Source organism: Aethalodelphis obliquidens, unplaced genomic scaffold (genome assembly GCF_003676395.1).
Source record: "Aethalodelphis obliquidens isolate GAN/ISIS:26980383/991018 unplaced genomic scaffold, ASM367639v1 scaffold11, whole genome shotgun sequence".
NCBI lineage: Eukaryota > Metazoa > Chordata > Mammalia > Artiodactyla > Delphinidae > Aethalodelphis > Aethalodelphis obliquidens.
In genome coordinates this window covers 29,780,206-29,801,594 of record NW_020837955.1, presented here as the reverse complement: position 1 = coordinate 29,801,594, position 21,389 = coordinate 29,780,206, and the positions used below count along the sequence as shown (strand labels likewise).

Sequence of the window (21,389 nt, the reverse complement as noted above, 5' to 3'; positions counted from 1 at the left end):
GGTTAGCCAGCAAGAGTGCACATACTGAGTAAGTCAAAGATCCTTTGCTTTTAGCTAGAATTCTATCAATTCAAAGTGGTGAGAAGGACAATTTCATTTTGATGAGAAGTTCTAACTGGCTACTGATCACAAAACAATTTCCGAGGGCCACCTTAGAACAAAGGATCCCAGGCAATATAGAAAAGCAGGGGAACCACTATTCAAAATCCACCAATGTAGTCTTGAACCACTAGAGTCACCGCAGCCAAAAAAGGAAGAGTATGTTTTGTTTTGAAATGAAATATACTATCAGTACAGCCCATTTTCTGTTCTTGGCCTCTTAGAACCTCTTCACAAAAAGTGCTAAATGTTTTTATAGAAGTACTACAAGGGAGAGTTAATTTCACTCTAGACACAAAGAAGTTCAGGCTAAGCTTGACCTCATGACAATTTTTACAAGTCCCTGCAAATATCATCAAGAGCTGTCTCTATGTCAAACACAGTAAAGGACGCTGCAATCCGGACAGCCTTGGACTCAGTCCCACTAGCAGTGTCAAAGGGAGCTTACCAAACAAAACCTACAAAGACAGCAGAAACACTACAGCCAGACCTCAGATCATTACACCGCAGAATAAAGTACAGCCTCAAAACGGGTGTCAACCCCATTAGCTCTGTCATGACAACATGACTGGAGATGTCCTGCTGGGGGTTACACAAGTGCAAAAACATCAAATTTAACTTACTTAACTTTTTAACAATTTTTTCATTTCAGTAAATTTGTTTTGATTGGTTGGACTGTTTAAGAGGAAGAGAAGAATCTGTTCATGTTTTTCAACCTGAGGGTGAGAAGAAATGGTGTTATTTCATTCCTAAAAATGGTGGGAGTATAATTTCACTTAAGGAAATTTTACCCACTTGTTTCTGTAGCTCTGTGCAGCAGCACTTCATCCTGTTCACCTTTTCTAAAAGCAAATGCAAAAAGCCATTAGACAACTAGCACTATAAATAACAGAAATAATATAACAAAACAAAACCTGCAGTCTGAACATATACAGATCTGCCCCTCAGGGCAGATCCTTTCCAACTACAAAGGACTTGATCAATTAATTTTTCATTTGGGCTTTATGTTATCTACTCCTGTCCTGGGTTTTACCAAATGAGTGCCCTTACCTCCGAGGTTTCAGGTCTTTTGCCTGTCATACACGGGATATCTCTTTTCGGTTGAGGGCAGGCCTGCCAAAGCATCATCTTATGAAATAACTAGTAAGATCCATTCTCAAATATGCGAGTTCTTCTCACTTTGATCAGGATCAAAAGGAAGTTGGAAGCTACTCTGAATGCTTGACATTTCTAAAGCTCTCAGCATCAATTCTATCAACAGTGTTGCTGAGCCTGATCTAAGGAAAATCTGGACTGGGAGGCCTGCTTCCTTCCAGGTGGCTCCTCTGAGGTGGCAACATGAGTCAGCACCCTGCCGCTGGATTTGTAAAGGATGACGACAGAGGGAACGTGGCCACGGAGAATAAGGAAGGATCAGGTCAACTAAATTGATCACATGTGTTCTTGGCTACACTTACACCTGCTATTAATTAAACTTGAAAAAAATACCTTTATTTAAAGCACTTTGCTTTTCAGATGTGATGTTTTTCGCCAGACCATACATCACCAGCTTGTCAGCTATATTGATAGTACCATTCTCAGAACACTTCTCAACTGACACTGTGTGGACATTCTTGATAAATCCTTTTACAGAAAGCATTACATTCTGATTCAACATTAAATTTTTCAGTAGCTCTATTATTAATTGAGAACAGCTTCCATTCAATTCCATTGGTCCTGGAAAAAAATTGAATATTAGAGTTAATCGTCAAGTTCCTGAAAAATGATATTTAGATAAATTATCTAAGGATAATAAGCAAAAGGCTCACTGATTTTAGCTAGGTTTAGGTATGCTTTGATGTACTACTGCTGTTGCATTAAAAAAAATCAAACTTAATAAATATTCCTCAATCCCTACTATGTCAAGCACTAATTTAGGTCTAGAAGCCACAAAACAGACAAATGTCTGCCTTTGTGGACTTACATTCTAATGGTAGAAGCAAACAATAATAAAGATAATTTTCCAACTCTCTGAGTCAAAACCAAAGCAGACTGTGAGGAAATCAGTGTGTTATTATCTGCTGGGACCTCTGGGTAAAGAAACCAGGAGTAAGAATAAAACGCTACTTTAGCATTTTAGTTCCGTTTATTCAAATTCCAACTGAAGGGCTGAATAAATACGCAGATATGGTATGAATAGGAAGGTAGCCCCAAACGGTGCCATTTGAATGTCTCTAGCCTCTGTGACGAAGCAGAAAGACCCCCGCACAAGACGTCAGATGACTGACCCCAGTTCACCCTGGCCCTGCCACTTAACTAGCTTTGCAACCTGAGGCAAACCAGAATCTCTGAGCCTTGACTCTCTGAAACTAATCTGTAAAACAAAGATGGAACAAATGAACATAATTTTTGTGAGAATGAAATAATAATAAAAGGTATGAGATTTTTTGGTAAACTCTGCTTGATATTTAGAAATCTGGGCTGTTGCTTAAAATACGCTTTTTTTTTAATTTTTGATTTTATTTTTGGCTGCGTTGGGTCTTCATTGCTGCATGCGGACTTTCTCTAGTTGCGGTGAGCGGGGGCTACTCTTCGTTGCGGTGTGCGGGCTTCTCATTGCGGTGGCTTCTCTTGCTGTGGAGCAGGGGCTCTAGGCGTTGAGGGCTTCAGTAGTTGTGGCACGTGGGTTCAGTAGTTGTGGCTCGTGGGCTCTAGAGCGCAGGCTCCGTAGTTGTGGCGCACGGGCTTAGCTGCTCCGCGGCACGTGGGATCTTCCCGGACCAGGGCTCGAACCCGTGTCCCCTGCATTGGCAGGCGGATTCTTAACCACCACGCCACCAGGGAAGTCCTAAAATACTCATTTGTTTCAGACTCCGTGCTATAAAAGGAAGAAAAACATCCCACAGACACCCAAATTGGAAAGTGACTTAATTGTGTACCTTCAAGGGAACATTTAATAATTTGGAAAGGAAGCTCCAGGTGGCTGGCAGAGATTGGCTGCACTCTGCAAAGAGGCAGAGTTTCAATGTTTCCATAGTCTGCATAGAGCACTTTCACATCAGCAGCTGATGTCCCCAGAACAACGGCACGGTACCAGAAATCATCACCTGAAAATACAGAGGAATCTCAGGTGAGAAGTTACATTCAATGATGCCCTCCTCCTTTAAGATGGTTATTCACAGTTACATTTACCTCACTTAGAAATTCACACCAAGATTTCTGACTTCACGCCAAGGAGTTTAGATTAAATAGGAGCATCACATATACTCCTTGCAGATTCTACTCAAAAGACAGTTATAGAACTAAATAGAAAAAGGCCTAAAACCACAAGGATAGAGAACAAGAGGGAAGACAATGTAATAGTGGAAGGTGGAAAGCAAATATGTGAGTGGAAATGATTTAGCAGAGCTCAACTAAAGCTGGGTGTAAAGAAGCCAAGAAACATCTCAGTTTGCATCTCAAATCCCCAAGCAATCAAGGCTCAATAATTGATGCTACTCATTCAAAAGTTGGAGCAAAGATGGAGATGAAATGGGGATTGGATAACAGAAGCAGAGTTGCTTCCCCAAGGCACGTGAATAAACTTTAGTTTATAAACACATTTACACATAATATCTATTTTTAAAGTTGCTAAAGAGAATGCTCAGTTTTATGTTTACGTGTTTTAATAACGCTTAGAAAATTCCCCCTTTTCAGGTAACTGCTCCTACCCATGGGCAGAAGACGAGTTTCCTCCCCACAGAGGACGAACCAGAAAGACTACGGACTGGGGAACGTGAGGCAGAGCAGAGGAGGGAGTTTACAAGAACCCTGTCAGGCAAGCTATGCACTCCAGGGAGGAGACGACCGTCTCAAGCAAAAGCACTTCAAGACACAGGCATCAGGAGTTCCCAGTGAAACGGCAGAGCCAGGTCACCCTACAGGAAAGTCCACTAAGCAGACAAGCTCTGCCTGTGCACAAAGGAACTTCCAATTAGCTTCTCAGTGCTTCACCTTACATAAATGAACAGCAAAAGATGACCAGATAGTAGAAGAAAGTCTCTGACATGAAAGAGAAGACTGAAACAAACAGGAACTCAAGGAAACAGAGACCCAAAGACGGAGAAGACCATGAAAATTAAAAAATGATATTAACATCCTCGGAGAAATGACCTTCCATCCTTGAAGCAAGTACAAGACAGTTATTAAAAACCACACACTTGAGAAACAAAAAAAGCTACTGAAACCAAAAATGTGATATTAAAAATGAAATACGGAAGGCTGGAAGAGAAAACTGAGGAAATCTCTTGGGAAAAAAAAAAAGAAAAAAAACAGCGAACGAAATTCAGCAGTAGAGTTTAAGTCCAACATGAGAATACTTGGAGTTCATAAAGGAGCAGAAAATAAAAGAAAGGAATAAAAAAATTCAGGAAAAATTTTCAAAACTGAAGCTCATGAATTTCTAAAGGGCCCACTCACTGGGTGCTCAGTACAAAGGTGAAAAGAAAACCAGTGCTGAGTCACATCATAAAATTCAGGGGCTTCCCTGGTGGTGCAGTGGTTGAGAGTCCGCCTGACGATGCAGGGGACATGGGTTCGTGTCCCGGTCTGGGAGGATCCCACATGCCGCAGAGAGGCTGGGCCCGTGAGCCACGGCCGCTGAGCCTGCGCGTCCGGAGCCTGTGCCCCGCAGCAGGAGAGGCCACAACAGTGAGAGCCCACGTACCGCAAAAAAAAAAAAAAAATTCAAAACTTGAGATGAAAAGATTACCAAAAGTTCCAGAAAGGAGGAAAAAAATACGTACAAAGTTTGGAGAACCTGAATGACATCTACCTCTCCACCAGCAACATCCACGATGCCTTCAAAATTTTAAGAGAAAGATGATTTCCAACCTAGAATTTTATCTACAGGTAAGCTATCAAGTAACTATTAGGGTAGAATAAAGACTTTTTCAAACATGAAAGATAACAAAATTTATCTTACATGTACCTTTTCTCAGCTTCTAGAGGATGAGATAGATATACCAAAATATTAAATCAAAAGTAAAGGATCCAGAAAACAAGTTGAGATGAGGGAGGGAGAAATCTAGCCAACAAGGTGGGGTGGGAGAGAAATCCAAGAAACATAGGGGGTTCGTGCTGAAACAATCTCCAGTATGATGGTGAAAGGAAAATTTCAGGATGACAGCTCAGGTCTGGAGGACAAGCAGTCTGGATAGGAGTGTGTCAGAAGGCTGGAGCTGCCTACAATATGATAAAAGTTGATAAAGTACAGGCAGTATTCATGGAGAGAATTTATACCAATGCAGAGAACTGGAGATCATTAGTGAAAGTATATAGGACACTAGTAACAAAAAAGGCTGCAAAAGAAAAATGTAATTATAGTAACTACGTGGGTAGGCTGTGAATACTGTTTATGCAAAACTAATAACGTAATACAGAATACTTATCTAAACAAAAATTATGACACATTTCTACTGGGAAGAGAGGGAAATTGTAGATCTAGTTGTCATACAAAAGAAGAGGGAAACGAAATACATTTTTAAACTGTAAATCTAAATTTTAAAGTGAACACTGTTTGGGGAATAGAAAAGAATCTTACCTGTGTATCTGGCACAGCACGCATCTCCAAGTTTTGGTCTATAGGCCGATCGACTTTTCTGAGCACTGCAGTATTCTAACAATTCGGCTGTCAATACACACAGTTTTTCCTGATCTAAAATATATATAGAAAATGTTTTGTGAAGAAATTTTCAATGCTACTATTTATAATAAAGTATTTATATAAAAAGGAAAGTCAAATCTAACCACTCAAAAAAGAACCCATATATATTAAAATATACATTTATATTTTTAAAATAGATAAAGCCAAAAAAAGATAAAACCACTACTGGTTACCTTGTGGGGAAGGGATGCAAGACTGGGAGGGGGCAAGAAGGAAGCCACTGGGGGGCTAATTTCTTGATCAGGGTGGCTATTCTAGTGTGTTCATTCTACAAAAACTTGTTCTATTAAGCTGCAGTTTTACGACTGTTCAGTATACTTTTCAGTAAGTGTGTTATAGTTAATTAAATGAAGCAAAGTACTTCCAATTCATCATACCATATGTTATTGTCAGGATGCAATAATCCTAAGACGCTGCTTTCCACTATACAGTTTAAAGTTGATTATTCCTAATACTGGAGGATAAATTTAAGAGCAGTTATTGTTATCACCACAATTCTTGGTTTGACCATTTGAAAAAACTTTTTTTTTCATTTTTTTCAGCTTTCAAATACCTGCAAATTATTTTGAATAGCAAACTTGCACTAACTCAGCCTCTGATACTGCAAGAATAAAGTTAAATACGCTGGGGCTTCCCTGGTGGCACAGTGGTTAAGAATCCGCCTGCTAATGCAGGGGACATGGGTTCGAGCCCTGGTCCAGGAAGATCCCACATGCCACAGAGCAACAAAGCCCATGCACCACAACTAGAGCCTGCGCTCTAGAGCCCGCGAGCCACAACTACTGAAGCCCGCGGGCCTAGAGCCCATGCTCCGCAACAGGAGAAGCCACCGCAATGAGAAGCCCGCGCACCTGAACGAAAAGTAGCCCTCGCTCACCACAATTAGAGAAAGCCCGCACGCAGCAACGAAGACCCAATGCAGCCAAAAATAAGTAAATAAAATAATTTAAAAAAAAAACCTAAAATACACTGAAGAGATGCCTTAATTGTAATCTTTCACGAAATAAAAAAGGAAAGTCAATATTTACATGCTACTTTTCTTCATGATTAGGGCCAGTGTAACAGATTTCTCCAAGTTTCTAAGATACAGTAACACTGTGATTACAGACTGATTAGGAAGTACTTTTCCAACGTATCTAAACTGTTTTGGTTCAAATTCTCGTAATGCTTGTAGAAGGTTAGCTTAGTAATAAGTACAATTCAATACAGACAGTACCTATTTTTAAACAAGAAATTATACAGTAATTAAGGATGCTGCTTTGTTATAAAAAGCTGTAGATGATCAAGACCAGGTGGAGTAGGTGCTGAATGCACGGCATGTTCACATTCATGTTTTTATAATTAAATTTTCCTTAAGTGTTATTATGATCAATTAAAACATGAGTGAAACAGAAATCATCACCTTCTTCTCCCCATCACTTCCTAAGGAATTCAGGTAAGTTCATTCTACAGTTTAAAAGACCAGCATAAATGTGTCTCAAACTCTGTTTGGTTTCTTACCTGGCATTTCATTTGGTAGAGCATAAAACAAGTTTGGGTTTACGATTTCTAATACGCTTGCCTGTACAGTTTTATTAACTGGCAATTCTATTGTCCTCCACTGCTCAGCTGAAGAGGTGGCTGAAAACATACGAAATACAGGTCTCTCATGAAAAAGATAACATTTAGTATTCTACTGAATACCAACATTCCCAAATTCCCAAAACGAAAATCTGTGTTTACATAAAACAATCTGTTTAATTTGAGGGATTTTGGTGTGCATTACAAAAAAGTTCAATCTATAATAAGAATCCTTAAACTATTATGCTCCTATAGTATATTTCAGTAGTATATTTCCATTTCTGTAGTATATTTAATTCTTAAAATTTACTCAAACTTTAAAGGATACATAGCTGTATGATACACGTCTGCCTGACAAGTAATTACATTAAAAACGAGTACAGGGCTTCCCTGGTGGCGCAGTGGTTGAGAGTCCGCCTGCCGATGCGGGGGACACGGGTCCGTGCCCCGGTCCGGGAAGATCCCACATGCCGCAGAGCGGCTAGGCCCATGAGCCATGGCCGCTGAGCCTGCGTGTCCGGAGCCTGTGCTCCACCACGGGAGAGGCCACAACAGTCAGAGGCCCGCGTACCGCAAAAAAAAAAAAAAAAAAAGAGTACAGTGTTTAATAAAAAAGCCATGTTTCAATAAATATTAAACTAACTTTACTTATGACTAATCTATTTCCACAAAGCATATTTCTACAGGAAAATCATGTCACTTGGAATAGAAAAATTTTCACAGCCTATAAAAGCAAAGGATAACATAAATTTAAATAGCAGTTTAAAAATGTTACCTTGAAGCCATGGGGCATCAATTTGAAGACCATGTTTATTAACAGGACTGTTTTTCACTAAGTCTTTACATGGTGAACTAGCTTTTAAAACCAGATGTTCTTCAATCAGAACATCAGTAATTATCCTGGGATAAGAAGTGGAAAGATCGGTGAGTTCAACTCCCACTCCATTTTCAGTGATTTCAACCACTCGGGCTTGGAGTTTTATCCCTGTGACACACGTCTGAAATCTTGCTATGGCTTCTCTGGTCCAGTGTTTGTTTCTAGGCTGTATATCTAACAAATAAAACAGCATTAAGAAGAATTCTGCCCTTAATATGTTTTCTTTGTATTTAATTTTTGATAGTTTGATTAATATGTGCCTTGGCATGTTTCTCCTTGGATTTATCCTGTATGGGACTCTCTGTGCTTCCTGGACTTGATTAACTATTTCCTTTCCCACATTAGGGAAGCTTTCAACCATAATTCAAAAAGAGTCATGTACCAAAATGTTCATTGCAGCTCTATTTACAATAGCCAGGACATGGAAGCAACCTAAGTATCCATCAACAGATGAATGGATAATGAAGATGTGGCACATATATACAATTGAATACTATTCAGCCATAAAAAGAAACGAAATTAAGTTATTTGTAGTGAGGTGGATGGACCTAGAGTCTGTCATACAGAGTGAAGTCAGTCAGAAAGAGAAAAACAAATACCATATGCTAACACATATATATGGAATCTAAGAAAAAAAAAAAAAAAAGGTCATGAAGAACCTAAGGGTAAGATGGGAATAAAGACACAGACCTACTAGAAAATGGACTTGAGGATACGGGGAGGGGGAAGGGTAAGCTGTGACAAAGCGAGAGAGTGGCATGGACATATATACACTACCAAACGTAAAATAGCTAGCTAGTGGGAAGCAGCCACATAGCACAGGGAGATCAGCTCGGTGGTTTGTGACCACCTAGAGGGGTGGGATAGGGAGGGTGGGAGGGAGGGAGACGCAAGAGGGAAGAGATATGGGAACATATGTATATGTATAACTGATTCACTTTGTTATAAAGCAGAAACTAACACACCATTGTAAAGCAATTATACTCCAATAAAGATGTGGAGTATAAAAAATAATAAAAATAAATAAAGATGTGGAGTATAAAAATAAAAAAAGTAAGAATTCTGTGCCCCAAAGCTGCACTTTTTGCCTCAATAATACCCAGGACTGGACCCTTCCCAAGTTTACCATTCAGGTCAGTGATTTTGAATATCTTTTCTCAATAATCAATTATATATCTACATCCTCAGTGCCTGAGTTGCAGATAATGCATCTACAAATATACTACTGTTTTAGGAGGCTCAGGATCCGTCTTTACTTTCCTCACTAACTTATCTTCACCTGGCATTTTTCCCAATAGGCAAAAATAGAATTATTATTTCTTTTAGAAGCCACTATGGTTACATACACAATGATGAGTTATCAACTATTCTAGTAAAAGATGTTAAACCTACACTTGCACCTTTGTGAAGAGTCTTCCAACGATAATTTCAAAGTATCATATTTAATTATTTAACCAAAAATTATCTTTCTGGGATAACTTTGGCTTATACCCTTATTTTCATAACAGTGGTTCTCAAATGTGAGTGTGCATATGTATTATGTACAGGGCTTGTGAAAACAGATTTTGGGGCCCCACCCTAGAGTTTCCAATTTAGTAGTAGGTCTTGGATGGGGACTAAGAATCTACATTTTTAACAAGTTCTCACGTTGATACTACTGGCTGTGGGGTGGAGGGGTCATATTTTAAGAAACACTGACATAAAACATGGTGATTAAAAACAATAATCCAGAACATAGTTAGTGTAAAATAAGTAGAAATTAAACAGGCAAAAGGAAAAATAAAAAGCATCTAATGCTTCTAGACATGACCACTATTAACATTTTGGTATCCAACCTTTCATAATCTTTATGTGCATATGGAAATACACACATGCACATATATACTCATAATTCTTTTATAAAGAAATTTTTATAATAATAAAAATAGTTGTAATGTTAGCCACTATTCAGTGCTTTATGCCTTGTATCTCTTTTATCCTTAATGCCTTTTTGAGGAAGGTACCGTTATTTTCCAGATGAGGGAAAGGAAGCATAGAGTTTAAACAGTTTACCTAAGGTTTCACAGCTAGTAGGCAGCAGAGCTGCTTCTAATCTGTCCTCTTAATCACAATGCCATCCTGCCATCTCTTTCATAACTTGCTTCCTTCACTTAAATCATGAACTAGTCTTCACATCAACACGTACTTAACATTTTAATGACTGTGTAATAAGAACGAACACTTAATAGAACTCTGAGTGCCAGACAGACCCTGATCTAAACATTAATTTAATAATCTTCACAACAAACCTATGAAATAGGTACTACAACTACCCATTATGTGGATCCTCATTTAACCAAGCCTCTACTATTGGCTATTTAGGTTGTTTTGCTATTATTAACAGCAGTGTAATGAATTTCCATGTAGGTGAACTTTGTGAAATAACATGATTATTTCTTTAGGATGAATTATTAGAAGTAAACTTGCTAAGACAAAAGGTAAGAATATTTGAGGCTCTTAAGGAATCCTGCAAAATGTCTCCAAAAGAAAGCATCAGTTTTTACTCCTATCATAAGTATAGAAAAGCAGGTGCTTCCTTACTTTGACATCAACACTGAACATTTTGGCCAGTATCTTTAAATATATGTTTCTAAATTTTATAATATGAAACAGAAAATAACTTACACAAAATATTAAAATTATAAATATATTAATACTGAGAAATTTATGTACTCTAAGTATTAGAAGACAGTTGAGAAAATTTCTTACTCTGCACCATACCTACTAGCCAGCACTGTATCCCCTGAAATGGAAGTTTTAAAAATTTGGATGGGATCATTTGGAGTTCATCTGCAGTAACTTCTTCAATGTTTCCATAATCCACAAACTGTACTTTAACATTTCCATTTGATAAGATTTCCTTGACTAAAGCACGATACCAATTACCATCACCTAGATTTAACACAGAATTTGTAACATGGAATATTTCCCTTCTATTAAGGTTTGAAATTTTTATCTTGAAAAAGACCATTCTTTGTCTAAAGTAGCTAATATATTTCTCTTCCCAGACAACACCTTTAGTTTTTAATTCAGAAATCCCTAGAAGGAGGATTCTCAAAATTCATTCTTAGAATATCACCGAAGTTTTTATAGCATCACACTTTTACATCTACTATAAAGATTTCATTCATAACCTAACCAATATGCAGAATATTAAGTGAAGTAAAGACTTAATAAACTTGATATTTGTCAAACTGGAAGACTTATAATAGTCTCACCACTAATGAGATTGTTTCACTTGTTACTTGGTAAATAATAGAAAAAATAAACAGAAAAACATGCAATGAAATTAAGGTGTTTCATCAAACATATTTTCAAAATAAACATGCACAGGGTGACCAGAAGAAACAATGAATCTGCAGTGAACAGGTTTACCACTCTCTAGCTTTTAATATTATCAGAAATTCTGGAAAGAAAAGCATTTGACGAAGTTAGGTAAGAATGTATCATTTGGAGGCTCCTTGTTACAAAGAGAGAAGAACAAAAAAACCCACAGTATTTTAAGCATTCACTTAATTTTGATTATGAAAAATATCTGCTTAAACATCAGGAAGAAAATACACTAAAAATGAGGTTTGAAAGTCAAGAAATAAAAGATTCTAATATAGTCAATATTGTGCCAACTGCAACTTACCTACAAAAAAAGCACAACAAGGTTGCCCTACTTCTGCCTTAAAATTTTTAGGCAACTTCTGCTGGCAATATTCTGCTACCAATTTGTTCAAGTCACTGAGTTTCTTTAGAGCTGAAAACACAATACACATAGTGTTTAATATTTTAAAAACATGCAGAGTAACAGATTTTCATTTAAAGTTGGAAAGTGTTTTGATCATAAAAACCCAGGCATATCCCCAAGCAACTATAAAGTACACCAAATACCTCTCCCTTCTCCTTATTAAGAAATTGGGCAAATAAGTCATTATTTAGTTAATACTCTCAGTAAACCCCATGCCAACAATTTACTGGGCACAGAGCCATGATGATGGCATTGTTGTCAGTATGCTAGAGCATGAGCTTTGCATGTGGACCAGGAAACAGTGCACAAGCCTGCACAAAAAGGAAGTTACATATAAGCTGTCCTGAAGGAGTATATGTAATTACTAAATGGTTGGCACAGATAGTGTCTGCTAAGGACTTTCAGAGAGGTGAGCTCTGTGCACTAAAGGCTTCATAGAGAAATCTGAAGTATGACTTGTTTGCTAGAAAAGGAGAGGGTAATTCCAGAAAAAGAAACGGCTCTGAGGCAAAGTACCAAATTAAGCAGCCAAAAAAACACTTGCTGGGAGCAGTCTGGCAGAGAAGAGGAATGGAAAGGTGAATCACTGAAGAAGAACACCAGAGATGTGCTTGGAGATATACAGACTGTGGAGAGCTTTAAAATGCCAAGTAAAGGGATCTGAACACTATAGAAGTAAAAGAAAAATATCTTTTAAATATGTGGCAAAGACCCATCCACAGAAATGGAAATTAAGTTGTATCGAGTTAGAATTGTCACCGTTCAGGTTAGTCAAAATAAGAAAGTTTAAGGACACACTGCAGGAAATGGTGTGGGAGAGGGCACTTTCATACACTGATGGTGGAAATCAGCCTGGATGGCCTCTTGAGGGCACTCTCTCAAGAGCACAAGCGCACATATCTTTTGACTTAATAACTATTGTACAATTTTAGGAATTTGTCTCAAGGATATAGTCTCAGAATAAAATCACAGATTACAAGAATTGTTTTTAGTGATAAATGCTTGTACACAGGAATCCTTTAGCTGTAGCTGCACCTAGGTTAACTAAATTAGGGTAAACCCACCCAGAGGAATACCATGTAACCATGAAAAGGAATGAGGACGTACAGTGATGTGGTACCCTGGAACAGAAAAAGGCCATTACCAGAAATGGAAAAGACATCTAGCGAAACCCAGATAAAGTCTGGAGGTTAGTTCATAGACATTTACCAATGTGGGTCTCTTAAGTTGTAACAAATGTTAACATCTTACGTAATTGTGGTACTATAAACTAGGGGTATACAGGAACTCTCTGTACTACCTTGGCAACTTTTCTGTAAATCTAAAATTATTCCAAAGTTAAAAGTATATTTTAAAAAGAACGGAGGAAACACTATGTGAACTGATATCCAAGACAGAGTGGGAGAAAAAGGCAAAGTGCAAATATTATTTATTTTACCATTTATGCCTACATAAAAAGGAATATATATATTCATACAAGCATATGTATAGAGCAACTTTGGAAAAATATTGAGAACATTGAGAAAAGGAACTGGAAGGATATTTAGAAATCTGAGAAGAGGAACTGGGAAACTTAACTTTTCACTATATTCTCTTTTGTAACTTTAAAATTTGTACCATATGCTTGTACAATCACTTATGAAAATAAGTGGCAAATATTTTAAAATAGTAGCCTATCTACCAGATGATTCTGTATGAAGGGATGACAAACCTCACAAGTTGGGAGCCAGTCAGGAACTTAGTTATCTAGGGTAACATCCTTATTTGACAGAGAGAAAACCCAAAACTTAGAAAGGTTAAAATCAATGATGCTCACCAGAATGGCTCAAGGGAAAAAGACGGAAAATACAAAGTGTTTGTGAGGATGTGGAACAACTAGAATTCTCCAACCAACAACTGCCATGATCACTTTGGAAACTTTTTAGCATTCATCGATCAGAGCTGAAAACACACATACCCTTTAAGATTTGGCCAGTAATTTCATTCCTAGGTACATGTTCAATGGAAATGCATGTGCGCTAAATCCGTATGAGAATATTCTTACCAACATTTTATAGCTCAGAACTAGAAATAACCCAAATGTCCAAGAGTAGAAAGGAACAGTAAACTGCAGTACATTCACACAACGGATCACTATGCAGCAACAAAAAACGAGCTACAGTCACACGTGAAAATGATGGTCCAAACTCACAAATGTGAAAAAAAAAAAGCAACAAGGCACAGAATAGTACATATTGTATGATTCCATTTATATAAAGTTCATAAATGGGAAAAACTAATCTATGCTATTATTAGAAGGCACGATCATATTTACTTCTGAAAGAAAGAAGTGGCAGTGATTGTCAGCAGACATGAAGGAAACTTCCGGGTTACTGGTAACCAGAGGTTGGTTATACAAGGTTTTGACTTTGTGAGAATTTGTTATGCTGCACTCGTATTTGTGCACTTATCTGTATGTATGTCATACGTCAATGAGATCAACAATTAAAATTTTTCAAAAATGAATTTAGGAGACATTCTGTGAACTCTAAGCTGGTTTAAACAGAGACTATTGAAAACAGAAAATAATGTCTTACAATGGAATAAAAGGCAACGAAGTAAAACCAAATCTTTCTTGAAAGTACAAATACCCACTTGGCCTTTACTGGAAAGAGAACAGTTTCACCACCCAATAACAAACTTATCTTGACCTATTATCTATGCCAGTGTAGTGTAAAAAGAAATAAGTAAGAGTCAACTTACCATCCTCTTTAAGCACATGGCAGTAAAATTCTCCAGGACTATACATCACACAGACCACAACATCTACTGTCTGATCAACAGCAAGTTCAACCCACGTCCACTCCAACTGACTGATTTCTGCTTCTACACCCGAGGGAACTGTGAAAATAAACGGACGATTTGCAAAACAAATGGCCAGAGCGGGGAGCTGGAAGCAGGGCTGCTAAAGATAAAGAGTCTGCTTTTGAAGAACTGAATGTCCAATAACTTTCTTAGTGACTTTGCAGGAAAGTTAATTAGTATGAGAATTAACCATTACTACCTCACTGAATTCCAAATTCACATTTCTGATCGACCTTCAGCTGCCAGTGACCCAAACACACTCTTTAGATGAATGCTTGATTTAAAAGGACAAAAGGTACTCAACATCAATTCTTGTTTAAAGTATGAGAACCCATACATTCACAAAGCCACCTGAATTCCAGCACGGACATTATCTGGTGGACAATTTACTTACCACTGGCTTCTTTCATGACACTGGGCTTAACTGTCACTACCCCCTTGTCCCCCACGGCAAAGCCTGCATCGATGAGCACTCTGGTGACACTGATGTGGGGCATCACAGACCTATCCGTAAGTTCCACCAGGGAACTGTTTTCCAACTTGTCCACCACTTTCACTGTGATCATTTTATTCTGTACAATTTTTCTCATCAGATAAATAGCTTCTGGAGTCCAAATTCCTAATGATGGCTTTACTCCTAACAAAGAATTTTTAAAAGAATGTTAAAATATTTCTTATTGCAAGCCTTTACAAATTTAGCTCCTAATTTCCACAAACTTAAGGACTCTATGACAAACACTGGAACCAGAAAGTCCCATCTGAGAAGGATTTTCTAAACATGAAAATGAAGGCAAAATTATAAAGAAAACGTCTGTAAAACGCTTCTATATTTCTATGTAAACAAACCATCATAAATCCATTGATACACGAAATGTCCAAAGAGGCAAATCTAGAAGACCGAAAGTAGATTAATGGTTGCCTAGGAAGCTAGGATTAACTATATATAAATGGGCACAAGAGATCTCAGTGGGGTGATGGAAATATTCCAAAAGTGGATTATGGTGATGGCTGTACAACTCGGTAAATTACTAAAAATCACTGAATTGTATACCTAAAACACTGTTTTTTTTTTGTTTTTGTTTTTTTTTTGGCTGTGCGGCTTGCAGGATCTTAGTTCCCCGACCAGGGATCAAACCCACGTCCTTGGCAGTGAAAGAGCGGAGTCTTAACCACTGGACTGCCAGAGAATTCCCTAAAACAGTGACTTTTATGGTATATAAATTATATGTCAATAAGGTTGTTAACAAAATCACAAACAAAAGTATAAAACAATCCAGGAAGAAACACCGGTCACTAATACTGACGTCTGAAACATCTGTAGCATTTACTGAAAGGGCACTTACAAATCAACAACCCCAAAGTTATACCAAGTCATTTCATAAAATTAAGAGCCAAGTAACTTATGAAAAAACATCCAGTCTCACTGGTAATGAAGCAAATTAAAATGATTTAGTTTTTAGCTTATCAAAATTGGCCAAGATGAAACAATCCAGAAATATCTATTGGGCAGGACAAAAGTACCTTCAGTTTTTAAAATAAAAGACATTTTTCATTTTCACTTAAGACCTTTATTGAACAACATATTCACCCTTTTGTTCCACACCTTCTGTCATTTTTCAGACAACTTCTTAATTCCATCTTCCCAAAACTTTTTATCTTTTTGAGCAAAGAACTGTTCCAGGTACCTTTTACAGTCTTCCAGGGAACTGACATTTTTTCCATTAAGAGAATTTTGTAAATACCGAAATAAATGGAAATCTGAAGGTGCAATATCTGGTGAATACAGCAGATGAATCAGAACTTCCCAGGTAAGCTGTAACAGTTTTTAACTGGTCATCAAAGAAACATGTGGTCTTGCGTTATCCTGATGGAAGATTATGCGTTTTCCATTGAGTAATTCTGGATGCTGTTCGTTGAGTGCTGCTTTCAGTTGGTCTAACTGGCAGCAGTACTTGTTGGAATTAATCCTTTGGTTTTCCAGAAGGAGCTCCTGATACAGGACTCCCTTCCAATCCCACCACGTACACAACATCACCTTCTTTGGATGAAGACTGGCCTTTGGTGTGGTTAGTGGTGGTTCATTTCGCTTGCCCCATGATCTCTTCCGTTCCACATTATTGTACAGTAACTTTTCATCACCCGTCACAATTTGTTTTAAAAACGGAACGTTTTCATTACGTTTCAGTAAAGAATCGAATGCGGAAATATGGTCAAGAAGGTTTTTTTCGCTTAACTTATGTGGAACCCAAACATCAAAGCGATTCACATAACCAAGCTGGTGCAAATGATTTTCAGCACTCAATTTGGGTATTTTGAATATGTCAGCTCTCTCCCGCGTGGTATAACGTTGATTGTCCTCAATTATTGTTTTTTGATTTGACCGCTATCAACTTCAACTGGTCTACCCAACCGTGGAGCATCGTCCAGAGAGAAATCTCCAGCACGAAACTTCACTAACCACTTTTGACACATTTAATCAGTCACAGCACCTTCTCCACAAATCTTTTTGTGCATTTCAGTTGCATTTTTACCTTTCTTGAAAGAATAAAGCATAATATGCCAAAAAAGTTGTTTTTCTTCCACCTTCAATATTAAAATGGCTACACAAAAATTCACCAATTTTGATAAGTCTTTTTTTAAATGCACGCTGATATGACAGCTGTCACATACAATCTAACAAAATTGTTTCGAGTGAAGTTAAAGAAAACTAAGTGCTACTAGAGCCATCTTACGGAAAAAACGAAACGAACCTTTTGGCCCACCCAATATTTGGTACACCAATGTGTCAAGGAACTGACTCCCTACTACGTTTCTGGTAGGTGTGTAAACTAGTTCTACCTTTTCTAGGGAACAATCATAATGTGTATCACAAACATGAAAAGCATACCCACTGACACCTCCATTCCACCTAAGGCGGTATTTTTGCAAATGTAAGTGCGTTTTGCAACCTATCCCAAGGAAATGATCTGTTTTTAAAAATTAGTTTTTTAAAAAAGATCATTAATTTTTAATTGAAGTATATTTGATTTACAATACTGTATTAGTTTCAGGTGTACAATGCAGTGATTCAGTATTTTTGTAGATTACAGATTATGCTCCACTTAAAGTTATTATAAAATATTGGTTATATTCCCTGTGCTGTACTATACATCCCTATAGCTTACTTATTTTATACACAGTAGTTTGTACCTCTTCCTAAGGATATGATCTTGGATAGGCTAAAAAATGTAGTTAAAAGAACACTGCTAGTAGCAGAAACTTGGAAATATCCTTCTGATAACTGGATACTAGTTAAATTCTGGTGCATGTGAATGAAAAGTTGTAGAAGCTAATCTTTTACACTGGAAAGAAGCTCCTGCTCCAAGCGGGACATGTTACATATACAGTGATTTCTAAGCATATGATCGTTAATGTTCTTGCTTTCAAAAGCAGTTTCCCCCTAATTCATGCAATTGACAGGCTTCTGTGATATGTATTGATAATGCAGGATCTATAAATAACAAAAAAGAATACTCAACTTCATAAACACAGGTACATTCAACTTCATTTTATCACCGATAGCAAAATAGTCATCTGTATTTCCTAAATGTTCCATTAAGGATTGTTTTTGTACTGAGGTAAGTTATAGCTAAACACATTCCCTGATCTACTCACTAGTTTAATTTCAATTCTAATGCTCTTAACTTTAGGTTTCAATATTTTAAGAATACAGAAACTATAAAAATTACATACCTGCCAGCACACACTTAATAGCTTGCATTGGCAATTCCAACAACTTCGGAGTTATGGGGCAAAGTCTTGTCAAACTAAGGATTTCAAAGTTTCCATAGTCTACATATCCGACCAGTACAGATTCCTCAGAAGCATAAGCCAAAACAGAGGCACGGTACCACTGGTCATCCTCTAAAAATAGGAGAGACTCAATCTGAAATGCTTTTCCAATGTAGATATACACAAAAATTTTTCCTCCTCAATTTAGATGGTCATTTATAGATTCTATTTTCATGTAACATCAAGCTTTACTGAACTATGCATGCTTATTCACCATTCCTACTTTTCCTTATCAGAAGCTTTCAACTCCTGAAATGTCACCTTTATTCATCCCTTTCTAGGTAACTCATGTTGTATGCTTGTCATTATTTCTTTATTAAGTGCTTAATCCCTCTAGTGGACAGTTAACTCATTAGGACAAGGGAACATGTCCTGGTCATGTGAGTGAATCCATTAGGTCTTGATCAATTTTAGAATACCTGGCAGTATGAGTCAACCAGACTCCACTAACCAAGCCATAGATTTACCGGAGGCCTACCTGTCTCTCCCCTCCTGTGAGGCCACTGGTCCTCCCTTCAGCAGAGAACTGAACCCGGTCATCACAGGGTCATCATCTGTGCAGCTACAGAGGCCGGGCCACAACAGCTATGTGCCTCCAGACACTCTTGCTGTTCCAAAGAAAACTGGCCAAGACATGACCCTGGGAGGTTCCACATTCCCACACTGATATAAACAAATGTCTGTATCAGTCTCCAGAACTAAAGGGCTGATAAAATAAAAACCTCCATCACCCCCACCCCCGCAGCATTTACAGGTCCTCCTCCTCCCTTACACACTTGGATTCAGTTTAATTGGATATACTTAAAAACATAATTGGTGCACTACTCAAACTTCAAATGCAGCCATCAACGCAAAACGAAGATTGGTTCATTTCTTGGTACTTAATTGTAAGTAAAAAATTCAATAATACTCTTTTCCTTACCAGAGAACTGAGCACAGCAGATATCACCAATGGTTGGATAAAAATCAGAGCGTGGAGACACTTGACTGCAGTACGTGGTAAGTGACGCCTGAAGTTCAGCGAGCTTATCTGTGGATACAGATCACATCTTAAACTAAAGAAATACAAGTTTACACATTATCTGCATATCTGCATGCTGAGTCTCTTGATGTATGTTATATTGATCACACAAATCAAGATTTACTTACGCCCACTTTGTAGTCGTTGACAAAAGAAGTCTTCTGGAGTCTGAATGTGGGCGACCACACCGCAAAACTCATCACCTACGTTCAAAGTCAACACTTTGGGGATTAGGCCACTTCTGTCTATAACAATTTTGTTTTCAGCTGTGATTTTCCTGACATCTTCAAGATCACCTTATCAAAAAGCAGAAATATAAGCCTTTTTGGTTTCATTAATCCAATTTTCCAGTTTCTCAGGCCTAACTGTGCTCTTTCACACTTCTAGGCCTTAATACATACATGCTGGTCTTTTTTCCCAGAACATATTCCCAAATCTCCCAGCAACTTGAGTATTTCCTGCTCAGTATGATGTCACTGTGAAAGGCTTTCCTCCAAATCTGGGTCAGGTGCCCTTCCCAGGGCCCCCACTGCACTCTGCGATCCTGCCACCGTTTTATAATCTCTTCTCTATGTGGGCGTATAACTGCCCACAGAATACCCTCCCTGAAGGCACCTCCACAGTGCCTTAGTGAAGCAGATACTGCTGGGAGGATTTTGTTCCTTCCACTGGACCCCTTTGCAGCATTTATTATTGCTGATGACTCCTTCCCAGAACATTTACTCTTCTGTTATTCTGGCAACATTTTCCCTGTTCTCTTTCCACCTCTCCCAACACAGCTTCTCCCTTGGTACTGTAAGCTCAGGTTCACTTCTCTCACTTTACAGTCTCCCTAGGACACCACCATCATTTACAATTTCAACCGTGATAACTTTTAGACCAGTAAGTATTGAGTTTTCTCCTCCAGATGGCCAAAAAAACTCCTGAGAACTGTTCAGCAGAGCTGTCTCACCCAAGATTGATGTTTCAGGGATTTCATATAGGCAGTACTCGAGGAATACAGACAAGAGACAATAACTTCTTCAATAACTAAAATCACTACACTGTTCAATATTAATCTGTATACTCACTTGAATCCGCACTTGGCTTCTTAGAATTTTGTCCCTTGGGTTTCAAGCCATATCCCATTTCTATGAGCACATGGTCTAAGAATTTTCCTAAAAGTAATTAAGAGAACATATTTCCATTGAGATATTATACTAAGTATTAGAGGAAAAGAATAAATACAAAAGAAATGAATCACATGATTTAAAGATTATAGCTATTCGCACACCAGCATATTTTTTACTAGTTCAGTTTCTATGTGCAAAATATAGTTTATTAATTTTCAGCTTTAAAAATTGAGTCAAAGGGCTTCCCCGGTGGTGCAGTGGTTAAGAATCTGCCTGCCAATGCAGGGGACACGGGTTCGTGCCCTGGTCCAGAAAGATCCCACATGCCGCGGAGCAACTAAGCCTGTGCACCACAACTACTCAGCATGTACTCTAGAGCCCACAAGCCACAACTACCGAGCCCGTGTGCCACAACTACTGAAGCCCGCGCACCTAGAGCCTGTGCTCTGCAACGAGAAGACACCGCAATGAGAAGCCCATGCACCGCCACAAAGAGTAGCCCCCACTCGCTGCAACTAGAGGAAGCCCACCTGCAGCAACAAAGACCCAATGCAGCCAAAAATAAATAAATTTATTAGAAAAAATTG

General features: G+C 38.1%; 1 protein-coding gene across 1 annotated transcript in view; it reads right to left on the bottom strand.

The window, feature by feature from the left end:
* Positions 1-375: 375 nt before the first annotated feature.
* The window catches only part of TDRD1 (tudor domain containing 1), a 35,598-nt gene continuing 14,584 nt past the window's right edge, over positions 376-21,389 (bottom strand). The window contains exons 10-23 of the mRNA XM_027113122.1: positions 20,761-20,847; positions 19,819-19,986; positions 19,592-19,699; positions 15,233-15,475; positions 14,737-14,874; positions 11,893-12,003; positions 8,118-8,393; positions 7,283-7,402; positions 7,185-7,187; positions 5,660-5,773; positions 3,018-3,185; positions 1,588-1,815; positions 895-941; positions 376-815 (exon numbers count right to left, since the gene is read on the bottom strand). Of these exons, the coding sequence (XP_026968923.1) occupies positions 723-815; positions 895-941; positions 1,588-1,815; positions 3,018-3,185; positions 5,660-5,773; positions 7,185-7,187; positions 7,283-7,402; positions 8,118-8,393; positions 11,893-12,003; positions 14,737-14,874; positions 15,233-15,475; positions 19,592-19,699; positions 19,819-19,986; positions 20,761-20,847 (1,904 nt within the window). The 3' untranslated portion in view covers positions 376-722. The remainder of the gene's footprint in view (positions 816-894; positions 942-1,587; positions 1,816-3,017; positions 3,186-5,659; positions 5,774-7,184; positions 7,188-7,282; positions 7,403-8,117; positions 8,394-11,892; positions 12,004-14,736; positions 14,875-15,232; positions 15,476-19,591; positions 19,700-19,818; positions 19,987-20,760; positions 20,848-21,389) is intronic.